The sequence below is a fragment of the Gambusia affinis genome, linkage group LG10 (assembly GCF_019740435.1).
Source record: "Gambusia affinis linkage group LG10, SWU_Gaff_1.0, whole genome shotgun sequence".
NCBI lineage: Eukaryota > Metazoa > Chordata > Actinopteri > Cyprinodontiformes > Poeciliidae > Gambusia > Gambusia affinis.
Genome location: NC_057877.1, coordinates 22370503 through 22391858, shown reverse-complemented (window position 1 = coordinate 22391858; position 21356 = coordinate 22370503). Strand labels below are relative to the sequence as shown.

The 21356-nt window shown below is 36.3% G+C and overlaps 1 protein-coding gene across 3 annotated transcripts in view; it reads right to left on the bottom strand.

Annotated features, from left to right (window-relative positions):
• Positions 1 to 1913: 1913 nt before the first annotated feature.
• Positions 1914 to 21356, bottom strand: part of dazap1 (DAZ associated protein 1) — a 33881-nt gene continuing 14438 nt past the window's right edge. Inside the window, exons 7-14 of one of the 3 annotated variants that reach the window (XM_044130416.1) lie at positions 20684 to 20766; positions 16668 to 16815; positions 15544 to 15576; positions 14095 to 14244; positions 11717 to 11881; positions 7197 to 7289; positions 6714 to 6761; positions 1914 to 2878 (exon numbers count right to left, since the gene is read on the bottom strand). In XM_044130416.1, the coding sequence (XP_043986351.1) occupies positions 2706 to 2878; positions 6714 to 6761; positions 7197 to 7289; positions 11717 to 11881; positions 14095 to 14244; positions 15544 to 15576; positions 16668 to 16815; positions 20684 to 20766 (893 nt within the window). In that variant the 3' untranslated portion in view covers positions 1914 to 2705. The remainder of the gene's footprint in view (positions 2879 to 6713; positions 6762 to 7196; positions 7290 to 11716; positions 11882 to 14094; positions 14245 to 15543; positions 15577 to 16667; positions 16816 to 20683; positions 20767 to 21356) is intronic. The other 2 variants (XM_044130417.1, XM_044130418.1) reach the window with 2 other exon arrangements.

Sequence of the window (21356 nt, the reverse complement as noted above, 5' to 3'; positions counted from 1 at the left end):
ACGGAAATTCAACAAAAAAAAAATTATTTTAAACATTTTTGAAAAAGATTGTTAAATACACCTTGAATTTATGATTTATTAGTCTAAATTTAAGAACAATCAGTCTGCTTTTAACACAGGAAACCTTTCTTTTTAATCAAAAAAAGAAAGCTAACAATGTCTGCTGTTGTAGTTAATGGTAATTTGAATAATTCCCGATATAAATCCCCAGGTGACACACACCTATTGAGGCCAATAGAAGAGTAGCAGCCAGGGCCGAATTCACAAGAATGTGGGTCCCTGGGCTGGAGCCATTTTGGTGCCCTAACCACTGAGGAAAAATTATTTTACTAATGCAAATTAAAGTACATTAATAGGTAGTTTATCAGCAGGTGTGAATTGATGCATTGCAAGTTTTAAGGGATAGTATTGTGTAAAATTTGTTTTTGGAGCTTTAGATCATGTTATAATGTTACTCCCTCATCAAAAACATACGTTGAGTTTTTCTTACGTCAAAGTAAAAAAAAACATACTTTTCTTTGCATGAAAAGTAATTTAATCTCCCATGGGAACCATTCAGCTGCACAAAATGGCCAGAGTGGACCTAGCATCACCTTTAGGCACTGCTGTTTCCAAGCTTCCGCCTTCAGGCTCACTCATTGAGCTCCTTCAGACTAGTCAGCAGCAATTAGCAAACACATGGTGGAACTGTGCATCTTCTGAGCTCATTACAGAAGCTACTTCTCAGTGCAACACTGGTAAAAACATTGTTAAAGAGTTTAAAGATGTGGATATGACTTCCTGAAGGCAGAGTTTAGAAAGAGCAGGAGTTTTTAAACAGACAAAAGTTCCAATTTCAAGACATCAAATCAGGAAGGACAATTTCTTTTAAGTCATGTTTGATATACAGCATTTTATAAGAACTGAAGGTAACAAGTTACATACATGATGGGGTGAATAAACCACCACCTACATGATACTGCCCCTTCAACAGTGACACTAGTTTCTGTGAATGTCAACACATTTCTTTCCCATATGTAAAAGACCCCTCTTTATGTTATTTGTTAATGTTTGCGAGTTAGAAAAAAAAAAGTTGGTTATTGTCATGTTGTTCATATTCCATATTTTTAAATAGACCAGCGTTATCTATCTATTCAATAATACATTGACTTAGTTGTTTTTACATTAAAGTAATTATATTACAAGAGTAGTTGTTCGAGAATAAAGTCAGAATGTTAAGACTTTTCTCCAAATATGTTTTTATATATAGAGGTTTAATTTAATGTTATAGAAGTTTGTCAACATTTGTTTATTTATTATTTGAATTTATTTTTTTTAGTCAAGTTGTTTCTCCACACATTTAATGGACTCTTTGCACGTCTGCTTCCGCGTTCGAGGAAAAACGGCTCGGTCGTTTCCGGTCTATTGAAAATGTAATTTTACACTCGGTGCTTGTAGGGCTAACCCAAGGTAACAATTAATGATGTACATCGATCCGAAGCCCCAATAAGTAAGCCGGAGAGAGATTTTAGGATGTATCCCTCATTATACATCCACAGATACACAGGTGAGTTTTACTTTCTTTACTTTGTGGCTAACATTAGCTTTAGCTTATGCTAGTAGACAATATTCTATCCACTGGACTGATGATAACCACCAACTTGATTTTTCTGTTTTATTAGAATAAATACTGTGAACCTCAGTGTGTCATGAAATCAACCTACTGGACCTGAGATAGAACGGTTATATGCTCGCATCAAGGAGCCCAGTTTCATATTCTACCCATAAGAAAATGAGTATTAACTATTTCTATCTAAAAATTTAATTTCATAAGCAGAAATTACAGCTAAATTGTCATTCACAATTTACAATCACAAATAGTCTTCAACAAACGCATTCAATAATTTTTTTTTCCACAGAAACAAAACCAAACATTTATTTTAATCTTAAAACATTTATTTTTGTAATAATTTTTCCATTTTTTTCCTTTTTGCATAAGTGCAAAAAATGCACCCAAAACAGCCACCTGAGGGAAGTCTACATCTTTAAATAAAAAACAAGCAGTGTACATTTATAGTACAAAATTCTCTTTTTTAAAAAAATTGCACAGTTTGTGTATAACATATATATATATATATATATATATATATATATATATATATATATATAGATTTATATATATTATATATATTCATAATCTCCATTTTAAACAAACTTTAAAGGCTCAGAAAGTAAACAAAAATTTACCAAATGAAAAATAAAAACGTTTTTTTCCCTAGAATTTAAAGCTGAGAAAAATTTAAACCCTGTTTTTTTCCATTTGCGTCTGCCATAAATATACATATTTAAATGCAATTCTCTTTACATATAAGTCTCTGTGCTAGTGTTTCACCAGACAATCAAAATTATTGCAAAGTAGTTTAGATCTACTATAAAACATGGGTGCAGGGGGAGGTGGGGGATAAAAGTTTCTTTCTGCTCAATATTTCTTAAATAATGCGAGAAAAGAAAAGAAAAATATTTTTTAAACCCTTTAAAATTTTCTGGAATCCCTGTTTTCATAAAAGATTTCTATCTCAAACTGTGTTATTTCAACATTTCTAACAAACAATCCAGTATTGCGTTGAGCAAGAACACTTGTTTCCCTGACTTTTTTTTTTTTTTTCTTTTCTTTTTTTTTGTGGTTTCTGAACTTTACACCATGCCACACCGCCATGGGGAGGCGGTCAGCGTCGATAGGGGTGGAAGCCCTGTACGTTGTGGTTCTGCCCCCTGCCGAACGCGCTGGCGGCGGGCTGGGGAGCGGCAGCCGGCTGTGCTGTTGGGGCTCCGTACGAGGCGGCCGGCTGGCTGGGGTCTGCAAAGCTGTGGCCGAAGGCTGTCAGTTCCTGACCGTACCCTGAAAACAGAAAGATAAAAATGAGAACCTGGAGGAGGTTTAGCAAAACGTCTCTAAAACTGCTACGTAAAACAAAACAAAACGTTAAAAATTTAAGGAAAAATCCACCGTTCCCCCTCTGACAGCTATGCGATTCCTTTTTTAAAGTATTTTTGAATTTGAATTTTGATGGAAGAAAATATTTTATAGCTACACCACACCTTACTTTAAAAGGAAAAAAATCATATTTTGCACTTTTTAGTACTTCTTTTGGGTAATAGCTGCTTTTTTAGCTGCATTCAGACCAAGCAGACAAATATGGACATCAGGGGCGTCTTGAAAAGTCTTGAGTGAAGCTGATATCCCACCCACAAAAATTACAGCCAACAGACTGGTTAGTGCTCTGTCTGTGCCATTAAAATGTTCTTTTGTGCTGCTTTACTTTCTGAGATGTTAAAAATAAATTTTTTAGGTCATCCAGAGGTCACCGCCGCCCCCATCTTGCTCTAAAACAAACCGAAGTGGGCTACTTTTTTAGTGATTCGTTTGTGCAGGTTTCGTTAATGAGATAATGAAATATTATCATTTCGGCTGATGATGTAATCATCCAAAACACAAAGTGTGCTACGTTAGTACTTTGTTTGTGCTGCGTGCTTGAAGCGTTTCAAGCATTCAACACACATTCAATGTGACAGACGCTGGAACTTTTGACAACCGGACGTGGAGCGTCAACCAATCAGAGAGACTCCACTGCCGTGCGGCGTTTTGCTGTCGGCGTTCTGCTAGGAGATACAGACACCGATGCTAGTTACAACACCAGTCGTCAAACTGGCTTGTGTGAGACAAAAATGTCAAGCGTCTGACTTCAAATTGCACACGGTTTTAACTTGAGACATTCCTGAGCGCGAAACGTGTCTGGTCTGAACGCAGCGTAGCTCAACACTGCAAAAACACAAACTCTTGCCAAGTATTTTTAGTCTAATTTTTAGTGTTAGTATCTTAGTACACTTGAAACAAGGGAAAACTAAGATACAAGTAACTTTTCAGCAAGACATAGAGGCATGTTTTAAGTACATATTTCCTTAATATTGATGAAAACATACTTGTTTCATTGGCAGATTATTGCACTTGTGAAATTTTTCCCATTTTATAAGTTACTTGCCAATAGAAAGTACTTTTTCATTAATATTAAGGAATTGTGCACTTAAAACAAACTCCTATTATTGCTGAAAAGTTAGTTTTTCGTTAGTTTGAATTGTACTGAGATATTTTCTCTAGAAACTAGACCAAAATTACTTGGTAAGATTTTGTGTTTTTGCAGTGAAGCGCTTAAAAAGTTGTTTATTGGTAATAAATTAATGTTTTTTGGTGTTTGGAAAAATTTGTTTGTTAAAAAACCTCCAGATTAAGTCACATTCAAGGACACTATCCCTTTACCTAGCAGTACATTAAATCATTAGGTTATTAGCTGATTGATTAGTTAGGCTATCTGCTCTGGTTGCCCACCTGAGTTGAGCTGCTCAACAGACTACAATAGGTAGCAGTAAAACTGCCTGTTTTATGACCAGAAATATTTCCAAAGTAACCAGTTTTGTTTCTTGTCATAGAGGGGAAGTGTAGAAGAGGTCTTTCAGCCAGCTGATCAACAGTGCACAGCAACAAGAGGGTAAAGGGCTTGGACACAAACTCCACAAGAGTTCAACTGCCATGCGTTTTGTAGCCTCAGAAATGAGGCTTGGTCTGTTATTTTCTGATTATGTCAATTCAACATGCAGATGTTTGTAAAGTCTGAGAAGCAAGCAAACTGATAAATGGTGCTTAAAGGTGGATCTAGTTTTTCCACACACTACCACTGCGGATCGAGTTTTTCACAACATGCACAATGTCATGCGGTTCTAAATTCAAGGACCATTTTGATACATATTTTTGGTAAATAAAACCTCATTAATTGAAAATTATTCAGATTTCTGCTGTTTTTAACCATTTTGTCACAAATGTTTCTAATGAAAAAACTTTTTAAAGAACATGAGGAAAGACAAAAAGCAGTTTTCAAATGACCATTTCAAAAAAGCTATCCAAACCAACATGGCCACACGAGAACAAGAAATGATGAATCTACTGAATAACCAAATTTTAGTTTCTGTTTTGCAAGCAACACACCCAACTCTGATGACTACCAGAACTAAAGAATCAAGACACTGAGATCTCTTGACCTACTTCATGTCATCAGGCAGGTTCTATTATCCAAACAGAAACATGCCCTCATCTGAACAAGTTAGGTTGCACCTATTAAAAATAAAAAAATTTTCTCAGATAATGAGATTTTACCTGAGTATTTTGAGCTCCTTTCAGCTGTTTTAAGGCGTCTTGTCACTTTAAATCCAAATAAGCTGCTACTAGCCACGCCCCCCAACACTCATTTACTGTAAAACGGCTGCAAACAGACGCACAATTGTATAATTGTACATCTTTGAAAAGCAGAAGTAGAGCCTCCTGCACAAACAGCAAGAATGCAGCAAGTGGTTTCTGGATGGCAAGTCGACAACAAAACACTCGTCTTTTCTAGCAGCCATTGTTCAGTGCATACAGAGGTAAAACCAGCTGGCCAAATGTGCTGGAGCTCTGCTTCGGTTGCTAGGTTACAAGATTTGGCTTGACTGGGGTTGCCAGGTTTAGTGGTCAATTACTTTTTCACTGGGAACCATATCGTTCTGGATAGTTTTTAAATCATCATCTAAAAACACCTTTTTCGTATTTATTCAGGTTATCTTCGTCTCATATCCAAAATGTCTGGAACATTTTTAAAAAAGGCAAAAAAGAGAAGATTTCTGAAAGAGGGAAAAACCTTTTAACAGCATTGGAGGTATGACCAGCATGGTGATTATTTTTTAAAACAAATTATTCCATCTTTGTTGCCTGATTAATTATTCATTTTACCCGCAAAATGGTTTCTATTTATATAGAGGAAGGGTCATTTTCATTTTGGGCAAAATCATAATCAAGAATGTCCTCAAAGGGCCGGATGTTTGTTACAGCAAAATGTGTTGGTAAAACGACACATTAATAAACTGATAAAATATTAATAAATATCTTTTTCTGCATTCCATCAATAATTTTTGAAATTAAATATTGAACATCTTTTCACATTGATGTAATTTGACAATAAATACGTAAAAAATGCTTTAATTTGATTGATAAAACAACATTTAAGCAATTTTTTTTTTACTTGAAAGTTTCTCAAGGGCCACATAAATGATTTTGAGTTTGACGTGTGATGTAGAGTTGTTAATATTTTTATTTTAGAATAACCTAAAAACTAAAAGAAGGTGGATTTTTCCCAAAATTTTCAAAAATTTTAATATTGTAACAAAATATTTTATTTAGAAAGTTTCACCTAAATTAGAGCAATATGTTTTTGTTTTTTCTTTTTGCTGGTTTGATGTAAAATGTGTGGATTGTCTTGTATAATATGCGTAACACTTTCTAATTGGTTTAGGCACTGGATGGCACCATTTCCCTGCAAAAACACAAGGGAAACACAGGAACTACTAAGAAAGGAAGCTCCCTGAGGAGACGATTCAGACCAATCCCTGAACGTCAACTTTGGTTCCCAAATTGGTGGCCAGATTTTTACTTTAGATATTTTCCTGTCCTGGCAGCATCCAGTTCAAAACAAGAGTGAAGCTATCAAAACATTTCTAAAAAAGATCTAAACAACTGGAGTGGAAAGATGAGGGAGAGAAAAAGAGAGGAAGAAATGCACAAATAGAAGAATACAAGACTTTTGTTTTTTTTGGAAGAATGATCCCAACAGGACCATCATAGAGAGAAGAATCTGTGAGAAACTCAGATTTACTGGTGTGCTGGTCTCCTTTCAATCTTCTTTCCTTTCTCACCCCTTTAGCTACAATTAGAGACAGTAGATGGGGGGGAAAAAACGATGGGTGAATGGACTGCTGATGCATAGAGACAACTGAACCATGAACAAAATCTCTGACAATTAGATCATCCTTTTAGAAATCAGCAAAGCAATGCAGACAGTCAACAACAAAAAAAGGAAGACATGTTGGTCTTGGTATAGTCAAACCACAGCCACTGCTTTGAGCTAAACTAGCCAATTCGATGTAAATATCTTTCAAATCCGGACAGCTGTCATGTAAATGATAGCCGGGCTTAACTATACAAGAAGGCACGCAGTAATTTGTATGTACATGCAAAAATGTACATGCAAAATACAACACACACAGGGCCAAACAATCAAGCTGCAGCTCTGTAAGAACTGAAGTAGTGAAGAAAATAAATGCTTCTTTTTGTTGGAGAAGGCGATGCTGTCACCTACCTGCACTATATCCTCCCTGCTCATCCTGACCATAACTGTGAGAAGGACGCGTTGGTCCGTAGGCAGAGGGGTCCTGAGGGTAGTTACCCAGGCCTATCAGGGAGATGAGGAGACCAGGTTGACTGAACCCAGATTGTGCTGGCTGACTACCTTATTATAGTTCCCTCTCTAACTGTGTACATCTATGCTCACTCACTGGCTCCGCGTTTTACTCTGCTCTACCTTTCTGCATCGTCTGCTGGTTAGGAAGGACTGAAAATCATGACAAAAGTAAGTGCTTGGGGTCACTTTCTAAAGAAATATCATTAAAGATAAATGTTTAAGGTTTTGTTGTGATCAGCCAGTGGGAAATTATCTTTTTGTGGTTTCATTTCAAATTTATCTGCTTTATCAATTTGAAAAAAACTGCAGTTTACAATGCCAATGCTCGTCTACATGTCATGATGTATTTCTACCACTTGGGGGCAGGCTAACGTACATTCAACAATTAAGAATTTGAGCTTCTTCTTGCCTCATTTGTGCAGTTTTCTAGCCTTCCACACGTACAGAAAACATAAATTATACTGAACCAGGCTGCAATTTAGATAAAAAATCTCAAACTGTTCACTGTAAAATGTGTTCTTGATGGAGTAACTTTCTTCATAAACATGATTGTTCAGTTGGTTTGAAATGACAGATAGAAATCTTTCTGCGATTACGTCTACAGATTAATCTAAACATCTTTAAGAATTAATGTTTGTAGCTAAAATTTTATTCAACAAATTGCCTACATTTCAGTATATCCTTAACCTAAATTAAAAGTTAATTTATCTCAGTAATTTAATTTAAAATTAAATTTTAGATAGATTTTATATTGGAGATATTTCACGTTTTTATCTCAAATCTTTTAGGATTATGGTTCAAAGCAAATGAAAACCTGAAATTCAGTTTCTCAGAAAATGTGATTATTATTGCCAAAACAATCATGGGCTGTTACTGTGACTGACAGTCCTTGACGCTCTCCACAAAGAAGTTACGGTGCAAATGGTTGTTGCTAAGAAGGCTCACCATTTACAGAATGCTTGAAAGCATATTAATTGAAAAGTAGAGTGGAAGGAAAAAATGTGGTAAAATGTCCACACTCAACAGAGGTAACTGCAGGCTTGAGAAGATTGTGAAGGAAAATCCATTCAAGGGTTTGTGTGAGATTCAAACCCTTGAATCAAATCGATTTACAGGTTATTGGGAATATTTATTTCTTAGTGTTAAAGGGGCGACACATGTAGTGCCATCTAAAAGCAGTTATTAAAAAAGCTGTGGATCCATCAAACAAGTAAGAATTTGACTTTGCAATTTAATGCCTTGAAATTGGGCCTCCGTCTCTTTAAGAAGCTCCTACTCTTTCTCCGCCTTCAGGAAGTCGTCAAAACAATGTTCCTCCATTAAGCCTTTAACAGCTTTCTGCACTGAGAAATAGCTCTTATAAAAATCAAAATGAAATATTATTTATTTGAAACATATCACTGAGTAAGACCCTTTGAGTTCAACTAGTCTAAACTGATCAACTATATATAACATTAACATTGTGAGAAAAATATCCAAGAATTAGTCTAAACTGACTATCTGGGATTAATTTAGATTTTATCTTAATCACCAATTACCAAAAAATATTCTTGGATATCCTATTAATTAAAAAAAGGTAAAATGTGGTAATGGGTGAGCATTTGGCCAATATCAACTTCACCAAAAACAAGAAATAAAGTATCTGGTCTGTTCCTAAATTTAGGATGAAACTGTTCTTTCATGAACAGTTAACATGAATGTTTAGTGAGTAAATGTGTGTAAATTTGGAAAAAACACTAAAACCAAAGTGAAGAAATCATTCATGGGGGTTTTAAATCTTATTTAGGGATTTTGTTGCTGAAAATATTTCACATGCATCCCCACTGGCTTAATCCTGACTAAACCTTCATCATTTGCCCTAAGCCTAACACAAACTAAACAAAACCCTTACAAATAAATAATGTTAGCTCTAGCGTTAGCTACTCTTTTCTACAAATGCTTAAGGATTTAACATCAACAGCACCACATCACACAAAAGGTCTAGTGGTTTCTACCGGTTCTGCAAACATTTAAAGCAAAAAAGGTGAATGGGACGCCCAGCACAAGCAGGAAACACTGAACAAGATGGACACCTGCCATGACTGACAGCGGTCACATGACTGCCTCAAACGTGAACTCAGCAGATTCAAGCAGCCGAAAGCCAAGTCAGAGTGAAAATACCAGCAGACAGAAAACCGAAGCATCTTCTACATGAACGTCTTTTATCCGGTCGCCTTCATGTCGCTATGGAAACCAGGTTTTCACTGCATTTCCAGTTATTTTAAAGCTGTATAAGTGTTCGATTTTCAGGTGATTAGCTACCGCATTGTCGTCTTTTAAAAAAAAAAATTTAATCAAGAAGCAGGAATTTTAATTCCCTACAGATCTGCATAAATGCTTACTGTAATGTAAGTAGTTTATTACTTTAGTAAAGATTAATGTAACTTTCAGATGAACTTGTGAAACTCTACACATCTAGTAAAAAAAATGATTTTAGAGATGCACCAATTGGCCTGAAATTAGATCCTTGTTCATTAGAAGCATCAAAACTAAATTTTCCCACAGTTTTCAGTCTATAAATACATCACAATATGTACTTTTTTGTATGTACAATATGTACTCTTTTTAAGATTTTAACGTGACATTTGCTTTGATAAATGCATAAATGAGGATAACCTTGCAATTCATCTATTTTCTGTTTGATTCAAAACTAGTACCTCTAATCCAAAACTCTGCAAGTTTAAAATTTTAGGCCGGCAAAATAAAACTTGGTTAGAGCTGCAAATGTCACAACTTTTTGAAAAAAAAGGACAACTTGCAATTTTAGATTAATATCTACTCAAGGAAATTATTTATCATTTTTAAAGAGATACAATTTAACTTGAAATAAAGATAAACCAAAAATTTAGCAATAAGAGGATGGATCTTTCTTTTTTTTTGTGGGATGGAAAATTATATAAAAAAATTAAAAAGCACAGATTCCAACTTAATGACAAGACATTCAGATCTAAAAATATATTACTATAACTTTTAGTCATTTGTGGAAATTCAAGCCTAATATTGCCAGAATAAAATGAAAAACAGGAAGAAGTTTACATTTGGTTTAGCAGTTGCTAAAAATGAGCATTGGCTAATTAGAGTTGGTAGATTAGTAAAGGTTCTTAGTAAGAGCCATTATGGAAGGAGCCGCAGGTTTCAGCTCTAATTCAGGAATCTGCTCAACATTTTTTTTATTTTATGTGTTACAGCGATTAAAGAAAACAAACTGGAATCTGGAAAAATCCAAAATCGGTATTGGTCAAGAAAAACCTGATTGGTGCAACTGAAAATATACAACTTTTGGTCTGAATTAATGAATCGGATTAATTGTGATTAATTTATTATTTAAACAATTGTCAAATTAATTTAGTAATCAATCAACTGGAGCATACAGAGTAAAAAAGGAGGCCATTTGCTGGAACTAAGAGCCGTAATTAAGCCAAAGCTTTTTGAAAAGAATATATACATTTTCCATAGAAGACTTAAAAAAAACGTCTGTCTGTAAATATTTTCTGCCCAGAACTCCTCAAGTGGAATAGATTTAGCTTTACCTGGTTCAAATTCTGCAATAAATAAAAAATAAAACAAAGAAAATTGAGTGTGTGTTAATGCTATGTCGCTAATTTATTGCATTTTAGGCAATAAAATGTTTATTTTCTCAATTAATAGAACTGGATAGTTATTTGCGTCTCCAATATTGTATAAAAGGCATAAATGGCTAAATAAAAAAATCTCTAGAAGGTGCCAATGTTTTTATCTAATTAAATCGTCAAAATAATCAATTAATAGAATAAAGGTTTCAGCCCTAAACTTTGCTGAGAAAACTAAATTAATCAGAAATTTCTTTTTTTAATAAAAAGGTGTTACTGTCATGCAATTGCTCCTCTAAAACAACCATGCCAAGAGTAAGGGAGGAAGAAGGTGGAAGAGTTAATATAAAAAGTGGTAGCATTGGGATTAAATCACATATCCAGCACACAGAGCATGAAGAAGCCCTTCAAAATAACACAAACAAACAAAACACATTGCAAGGCAGGATGATCTAATTCAAACCCAACTAAGACCTACCAATCTTTAAAAACCAAAGCACAGCCCAGCTGGGAGAACTGGACAGAAATGATTGCCGAGGATTCCTGGAAACAGCAAAACGTCAGCAGCGTCTCCACAGCAGAGCCAGAGGTGTTCATGTACGCAGTAAGCATGTATGGATGTCCAAGCTAAATGGGACCAAAGAGCAAGCTCCTGCTGCTGTGATGAACTCAGATGTTGCACCGGGTTGGAGTGTATTTGGGAAGATGTGCAGGATTCAAAGGAGCAATTAAAAAAAACAACTATAAATCAAAAAGGGACAGAAAACGTGCAGGACACTTCCTTCCTTCCTTCCTTAAGGCTTTTCTTACCATACTGGCTGTAAGGAAAATCAGGCTGCCCTGTGGGAGCCTTGCTCAAGTCCTGAGTTGGCGTGGTTGCGGGGGCAAAGCCCAGCGTTGCCGTTCCTGGTGTGGTGGGAGGAGGAGGAACCTGCGGAGCGTACTGGTCTGCCTGGGGTGTGCCGAAACTGTAACCTGTTGGAGACGATCAGAGAACCGCAATGAGCCGTCTCCAGAGATCCGTTTGTTTCCCTACCTTAAAGGCTCATGTAAACAAACATCTCCAGGTTTATGAACCTGGAAGGAAACAAATAATAGAGGATTTTATTCTGAAGTTTGATCTTCTGAAGTAAAATCTTCTCAAAATTGTCCTCACTATTTGAAAAGAAAAGGCTTCAGGATAAATCTTGAGAGAATTCACACATCAATACGTTTTAAATAATTAACTCTCAGGTTTGTTGAAGTTATTTTAAAGATCATTTACAAAACATTAACATAACTACTATCAAAAACATGAACATGATCTGGGTTCGTAAGCTTTTCCCAATTCCCAGGTAAGTTTTCAAAACTTTTCTAGCACCAGATGTTAGAGATAAACAATAAAATTTACCAAAAAAAAATGTTTCAATTCACTATTACATATAATTTATTACTGTTAAAATGTCTGCTAGTAGTGGGGAAAGGGTAAAGTAAAATATAACAAATGTAATGTTTTTAAATGTCTCACGCACCCTGTACATCTGACTGGACTCAGAATTAGACGCTCTTCAATCTAAATACCGTTAAAGTAAAAAAAAAATTCAAAGTTTATTTACAAAATTCAAAAAGTCACTATTAAAAATAGTACAAACAATCCAAATAAATAGTATCAAGGTAAATGATGTTCCTGCTCAGATTAAATGCTTAAATACAATATAGGAAGGAAATTAGAAAGAAATATCTAAGAAAATACTCAAAGTTTTCTGGCCTTCAGCAAATAGAAATTATTTTTATAATTATTATTATTGACGTAAAACAAGAGAAGTTTGCTCTGATTTACCTTCAAAGTGTGAAAACAAATTGTCTTTTTATTAGGTGTATGAAAGTATCTGGTTTCAACTGTAAAAATTATTTTCCAAATTTAGGTTTTTAGTCAAACGTTAGATGATTGCACTTTATTACAAACCTGATTGTTTGAATATCAAGCACTTTCCAAACCTTGAAAACATTGAAATTCAAACCTTTTCAAGGATTTCCAGCACAGGTACAAACCCCGTACGAGTCAATAATCCTTTATGGTTATTCCAGCTGCATTTAATTCATTTCTGAGTCTGCAAGTCATGCTGCCCTCTGATAAGACGAAGGTTACTCCCTTACAGCACACCCTCCTTCAGCTCCATGGCTTAACAAGTAATAAAACGTTCTGGTGCAAAATTATTCAAATATAACTTAAAATCTACAAAAACACAAAAAGAAACATTGTATGAAATTAAAGTCGAAACCAAAGTGGGAAAGTTTTATTGAGAAAAACTAAATACATCTCATAAGTCAGTAGTTTGTAAAGTAACATTTAGCAGAAAAATGCTAAGTAGTGAATTTCAGTGTGACTTTATCAGCCTCTCACACTGTGAAGGAGTTTTGACTCAAATTATATGCATAAAAACTGTTTTAACAAATATGTAAAAAAAAAATGCTCATGTTTTTTGAATATTTGTTAAAACTGTCACCATGTTGTAACAGTTTAATATATAAAAAGATCAATCTCCTCCACCTCCTTCCAGAGCTCCTACCGCCTTCTGAAGAAATACACCACCGACCAAAATCAACCAATCAGAGCCAGGAGGAGGGTCTTAACGCTGTAAATCAATCTCATGTACTCGCTGCTCTATGTGCTAATGGTGGAGAAACAACCTAAAGTCACAGGAATACTGTTTATCCACCGTCATCAGTGGCCATGCTAACTAGCCTGAGCATTCAAAACAGGCTATGTTAGCTGCAGCGTAGCAGAGCGAAAAGGACAGATGAGCAGCGCCACACGAAGGTGATTGGCAGCGCTAAGACCCTCCGCCTGCCTGGTTGTTTCTAGTTAGCTGTGGGAGAAGACAGAGGAGCTTGATTTTTTCACAGATTGTCTTAAACCATCAGTTTCAACAAATACATAAAAACATATTTTTTATAAAAGTTACAAACTGCAGCTTTCAGGTTAGACTTTGTTAGCGACTTAGTAGCTCAGATAACTTTATTATGTGCTCACTAGATTAAACGCTACAACCGAAAGAGGGTAAACTTTTTTTTTATTTAAAATGACACATCCAGTCCATCTGCTGGCTTGTCTACTCCAGAAAAACGACTTCAACCACATCAGTTTCAATCCTTGAAATGATGTTATTGCCATCAGAGTAAGTAATCTTTGTGAATGAAGGACTGACCAAACTGAGGTGCTGTGCTGTAGCCCTGCTGAGGGTAGCCCTGAGGTGCTGCGAAGCTGCCGGCCGGCGTGGTGACCAGGAATGCGTTAAAGGGTGACGGAGGTTGCGTGGGGGTTCCCCGGCCCGCTGAGAGCGAAGGTACATACCCACCTGCTCAAACAAAGAAAGCATCCATCAACTATTGCAATTACTCAATGGAGAAACTTTTTTTAAATCACAAGTGGTCCCAGAACACCGATTTTTATTTATCATTGTCTTAACAGTAACTCTACCAGACATTGACTGGCTACCAGTATCCTAGTATACAATGGTTATCATTTTTGAAACTAACTTTTCATGTTTCCATCAATTTCTCATCATGACTGAAATTTTCATTGGCTGAATGGTGGAGAGATTACTACTAACCTGTCCCTCCCTCACATGTTGCTGCACACTGAAATTCAGCTGGATGATAGAAGCTTACAACATGTTTCCCTACCTTAGAGGGAAGAAAAGATGTTTTGAAAATAACTCCGATTAGGAAAAATAGTCGTAGTCATGGTGAAAACTAGAGAAGGGTTAAATTTTAGATTAAATTCTTTTTTTCTTTTTTAAAAAAAAAAAGAAAATAAACATTTTGTTACCTAAAATGCAATAACGTACCATTCCTTTTAGCGTACACGTGATCATTTATAGCAAAAGACACATCTGCAGCTAAAAAAATACTTCTAGGCTTTTGATCTTTTAATTATTTTTTCAGGTAATCAATTCATATTTTGATAGTAAAAGGTGCTAAAAAGATATTTTTTCCCCTGAATTTGATCCAGGGGAAGCAAAAACTGCCAATAGAGTAGTAAAACATTTACAGGCAAAAAGGGTTTGGTTTTTTATTTTTTATCTTAAATGCAAAATAAATATGTTTTTGTTTAGTTCTGACTCAATTCCTGCTCAGAGGATGCCAGTTTTCAGCTGATTTACTACAGTTAGCAATTAGTTACATTAGTTTTAATCACAATTAATTCAATTAATTGTTTCAATTTTTGTCGTTACTCAAGGTTATCATACAACAGCTTGTATTTGTGTTTTAACAACTTAAGTTGTACAGCAGCATCTGAAAGCTGAGTTTTCTGACAGGCCGACACTCCAGCGACCCCCGCAGGTTGACCTGCAGGCTGTGATATGAAGTCAAGCCTGACCAACAGCACAGTGACGCCGGGAACCATTCAACCCGCCATCTGGCTCACGTAGTAAATTATCAGCAGCCTCAGCCATTATGAATCAGTGATAACATGCACTGCTAAACTGTCATCAGCACGCTGGGCACAGTGCTTCAGCCCCGTTTCTGCCACGTGAGCTTTCCCAGATAAGCACGTGATCACACGGCCACATCACATCTATCAGTAATCTCACAGCTAGCCAGCATGCAGAAAACTCGAGGAAGGGTCTGTCAGTGGAGGAGCTGGTACCCACCTATAGGCTGGCCGGCAGCGGACACCCACACTCCTTCGGGAAGAGAAAACAGCCACAGTTTAAAACAGACCCAGAAAAAGGTAAAATGTTACAGTTTAAACCAATGAGAACAAGGACTAATTTACATAAACTAGGTTAATGTTTAACGGTGACCTACAGTATTATGCTTTCTGGATGACAAACACTTGTCTTTTCAAGCAGCCATAGTACAGCGAATACAGTGGTAAAACTAGCTGAGCATAGGTGCTGGAACTCTGCTTGGGTTGCTAGGTAACAGGCAGAGCTCCGTTGATGTTGCTAGGTAACGGCGCAGTGCCCATTTATTGTGACATATCGAGAGGTTTCTGAAATGGCTCACTTTCCAAAGACCAAAATTCTTTAACTTACATTCAAAAGCACTTTGGTACATTTTTTTTAAGCTATTAGGTCGTTTTTAGAAGCAATCAAGACCCAAATGGAAGTACAAAAACGTGCAAAATGTGAATTTTGCATAACGGGTTCCCTTTAAAGTTCAAGCCAACGAGAACAAGGACTACTCTACATCAACTGGGTTAATGTTTAAAGGTGACCTATTATGATACATTTTGATGAGTGCCATCACTAAAAATCATACAGATGTGTAATTATACAACCGTAAATCTAGGAATTGCAGAAGTGGAACCTCCTGCACAACTAACAAGAATGCAGCAATTTCAGATGGTAAGTCTATAATGAAACCACTGTCTTTTCTTGCAGCCAACCAAATGTGCTGGAACTCTGGTTGGTTTGCTAGGTAACGGGCAGAGTTCAGCCAATGTTGCTAGGTAACGGCGCATAGCCCATTAATTGTGACTTATTGGGAGGTTTTTGAAATGGCTCACTTTCCAAAGACCAAAATACTTTACAGCCAAATAACATTGTTTTTGTTTTTTTTAAGAGGTTGGGCCGTTTTTAGAAGCAGTCGAGACCCAAATGGAAGTACAAATATGTGCAAAATGTGAGTTTTGCCTAACGGGTCCCCTTTAAAGTTCAAGGTAACAAGAACAAGTGCTAATCTACAAAAACTGGGTTACTATTTACACAGAACATGTTCCATATCTACACAGGTTGTTGCTCGTTTCACTCTGGGACTCGTTCCCACTCACCCTGTGGGCCGTAAGCCTGTTGCCAGCCTGGGGCCGGCTGTGCTGTCCAACCATTAGCTGCAGTCAAAATCCCCCTAGGAGCCCACTGACCAGGACCAAGCTGGCCAGGAGCTTTGTTGTCACGAGGTTCTGCCTTCTTTACTTCCACCTGGGTGAAGGACAAGAAGGGCACATTTGGCAACACCTGTAAACGGGTCAAATAAATCCTTCACCTGCCCTACCTCTGATGCTTAAGCTTAACGTTTTGGGCCAGTTTAAAATCTTTCACTTTATGTTTATTGGATTAATGTGGGGGAGCTACTTAGATTAAATTTAAAGTGTAGCCCCAAGAGCTGCACGGCTATGTGTCTCAGGTACTTGTTACACAATTAAGTCATTCAATGTACTTTTAAAACATTTTGGCTCCACATCTTAAAATGTACCCGAGAAACATAGATTTAAGTATTTATTTGTTATCAATTGCCCTATGTAAGATAAATACATTCTAATGTAATGTCATAACTTACCTTTCTTCAGCTAATGCTTAAAAAAGGATCTAATTTATCAAATTTATTTGGAGTAAGTTTTGGAGTTAATGGATGTAAAGAGAAAGTTGTGTCTTGGTTCTAACAGGATAAACAGTAAACATGCAGATTGTACAAATAAACAGTTTTTTTTGTCAACATAAAACAGAATCTTCATACTGTGTCAAAAAAAGAGAGTAATTGATCCCAATTGAAAAATGAGCTCCAGTTTTGTGTTGTTCTACTAACTACACTAGCAGCTAACCAGAGCAAAGAAGCAGGTTGAGACCAAGCGGAGCCAACCAGAAATAAACTGAAGGGTTGAGTTATCGGGGTCACCTTGCAGGAGGAAAACGAATAGCAAATTCCTCCCCGCTTTAAGGTGTTACCACCTTCCCCAGCTTCCCGTCTTCTTTCTCTGTCGACCTAATTACATGCACATGTTTCCAGCAGTGGCCCTCGCCGCCGCCGGCTGCTACCTGAGCATTTTCTCCCCGTGGGCGCCGCAGCTACAAGTGATGGATACCGTGACTTCTACGTGGTCCCCAACAGCAGAACTGGGATTTGTTCCACAGTTTGATGTGCTCCAGTTTCTAATTTTGTAACTTATATCTCCCAGGTTCCCTCTAGTCCCGGAGTAAAGTAAAGTCAAGTCAAGAACAATGGATTAAGTCGAGCCGTGATTCCTGTAAGAAACGAGGGCAAAGTCGAGGCGAGCGGGTACCAAAGGTACGCGCACATGTTGGGCTGAATCATTAACCGACTAAATGGGTTTCAACTCATCTCTGTAATGTAATAATCACCAAAGCTTAATGTCTCATTACTTAGCAACAAAAATCCTGTTCGTGTTTTTACTCGTCTTCCTGGGGAGGTTTTTCAAATTAAAAGCAGCTGTGACCCATTAGGTCAAGTTATTTAAAGAACAAAACAACCGACTTTATAAAATTTCTTTCAACTTTTCATTGATGTTTCAAGCCTGAGCCTATAAAATCTCTGTCCAATCTATATCAGAGTTTCTCCAGGTTTCACCAACTCAAATTTAAGACTTTTTAAGACCATTATGGCCAGAATTTAAAACCTGTTTCACAACAGAAATGGACTAAACAAATGGCAACAGAAGTGAGCAAATGGCGAAGACAAACAACTAGCTAACTAGCTAACAAGAGTATATTAGCAGATAGTTACAAGTAGCAGCAATCGCCTTCAGTCAGCCTTCAACACAGACAAATTTATGCATAACAGTAAAGACCCGCAAGAAAAAAGAAAACTACATACAATCAGATTAAATAGTCTAAACATATTTAAGTCCAACTTATTCATTTTCAATTGATTTAAGACATTTTAAGGCCTTAATTTAAGATTAATTTAAATCTTTTTAAGGATGCATCCACAATAAAACTCTTCTATTAATTCAAATGTAACTTATATATTTCCAGATAATATGCGCTATGAGCTGTTGTAGAGGACTATAAATGATAAAAATATGCTTTAAAACTCTGTAGGTCAGACAATGCATGTCTGTAAACATACAGGTATGTTTACAAAATGGGAGAAAAAAATTGCAACCAGTAGCACAAACTGGATTTACATAATTTCTGTTTGTATTGAATTACTTTCAAACAGTTCCTCAAAAGGGTTTATTACATTAATAATAATTGATAAAGTCTTTTTTTTTTTACATGTTTAATCCATTTTGTCCCGTAATGCTAAAGAGAACTGTGCATTTGGTTTATGACCATTTTTAAATAATTCCCAATTATATTTTCAGTTTGTATTTAAACAGATGTTATCTGCCAGAATCTAAAATGGTATAAATGTGGATAAATTTATTGCATTTGCATAACCTCACAATGAAAATTTAAATAGATTGTTTTTAACCAAATCTCTGGTGGAAAACCAGATCCCAGTTTTTAAAACCTTATAATAGTGATCCCTGACTTTGTGTTTAACTAATGTATAAACATAAAGCGTCTTCTTAACCACCAATCAATCACTATCAATCATTGGACAGATAACATCCAATGACAACTTTTAGAGGCATCACTGCTTACAAACACCTGAATCAACCAACTGAATTACTTCTTTAGCAAAACAGAAAGTTTTGCAAAGTTTTGTAATTTGATTCAGGCGTGTTTGAGCAGTGATGAATTCAAATGTTGCAGAACAGGACTCAAGATCTGGTATAATATGGCTTACTGAAATAAATGAACATTTAAAATAGCAATTTATTGAATATGACTAAATCTCTACTAACAAACTGAAATTTGGTCAACCAGAAACTGTATAAATCGACAAACACAGACACAAAATCCGCCTTCTAAGGTCTTCTCTTGAAATCAGTGTCTGGAGATTTCATCAGTTTGAATTACTTCTCAACATGGGTTGAATTTTACTGCTGAATTAATGTAATTAAATGTGGATCTTTTGAAACATTCATAGTGAGGTTTTGCTGCTGCAATAAAAACTGAACTTTATTTGAGGTTTTGTCCACGTCTAGTAAATTAAACTGACTTTCACAACACTTCCTTATCTATAATGTCAAGCAAAAACAAAGTTTACCAATGCTCCATAATAGCCACTCCTGTTTGTATTTAGAAAGAAAATTAGTTTAACTTTGTTAATTAGAACAAATATAACAAAATTAACACCAATGATTCAAGACCTGCAAGGAAACAGACCCGTTTGGAGCAAATGTCAGATATGTTTTGATTAAAACTTGCCAATTTTGTGGGTGAGTTTTACTCAGCTGAGGCAGCAGCTGGGTGGTGTTTACTACACACACTGAGCCGACACACACTGTGCCAAAAAGGTTATGAAGAGCGTTCGAATGCGACACCGCCAACAAAGTGTTGTTTCTGCCTGTAGGAGCAGCTTACCTGCCTCTATCTGAAACGCCTTGCAACGAGTGCAGTAAACTCCATCCATCTGGAGAACCCAGCAAGCTAAACAAACACCCAGAAGTGATATGCAAATATCTTTTTTTGCCTGCCGTTTCAGACTTTCCTCTTTCCGACAGCTAACAGACACAGTATGGAGATTCGACTGAGGTCACCGAGTTGAACTTTTTCAAAAAGAAAATAAAAAATTAAAAAAATGTTGACATGTAAGTGACCTGCCAACAAAACATTAGAAAACAGATAAAAGAAAGAATGAAGAAAAAAAGAAAACAGAATTGATTAGACCAATCCTTTAGGTGATAAATTGTATTTTAAACTACTTGAATTGGAAATAATTTAGCACTGGAAGCCAGACAAATATGACAAATATAAGAAATTTTGGTTAAATCTACTTGAGACACTCTAAAGGAGTGGTCAGCTTAAACAAAGCCTTGGGCGACAATTAAATCCACACAGAAGCTGAGATAAGTTGTTAAGTGGTGCCAATATTCTTGTTATTTTAGGATGTTAAATGATGCATTTAAGCTGCTGATGAAAATTCTGCTAATCATCATCAGAGCACATCGCCCAAGCCTCTGTTCGATCTTAAGGGTAAAATAAAACTACAACTACACACTTTTTTGCCCATGATGTCGTGAAAATGCATGTTGACAGCCTGGTCCACTGATTGTTCGGCCTCGAAAGTAATAAATCCAAAACCTAGCCAACGACCAAGAGTGAATCAAGGTAGCAGGGGGTTGTGACAACACAAGATGAAGAACAGTATTGGGCTTCAGCAGATTGAGGATCCGTCAAGGATGAGCAAGAGGCTCCTGGGGTTCGGATGACGTCGCAGACTTGCAGAGCAACACAAATCCAAGACTAAAGCCTGGGGGGATTGAAGGAAACCTTTTTCTTTAGAAATACTTGGTGAAATGAACAATTATGAACAGCTTACATGTTAAGCATGAATGATGATGGGTGGGGATTATTACAAAATGAGGTCAGTCAGTAAGGTAAATTTTCCACCTAAAATAATAAATTACAGTATTGTTACATATTGTTAGTTGGTGCCGTTTCATCCAAACCCCACCTTGATCTGTCCCCTGGTATATTGCTGTGGAGCACACACTCGCAGCAGCCATTGTTAATGCATCACAAAAACATGGAATAACACAAATTGTAGAATGCCTAAAGCTTTCTCCAAGCTTTCCCAAATTCAGTAATTTTTTTTTTTTTTACTTTTGAGTCTGCCAGGATAAGCCTAAAACAAAAAACGGACATTCGCAAAACTGCTTACAAAGGTAACA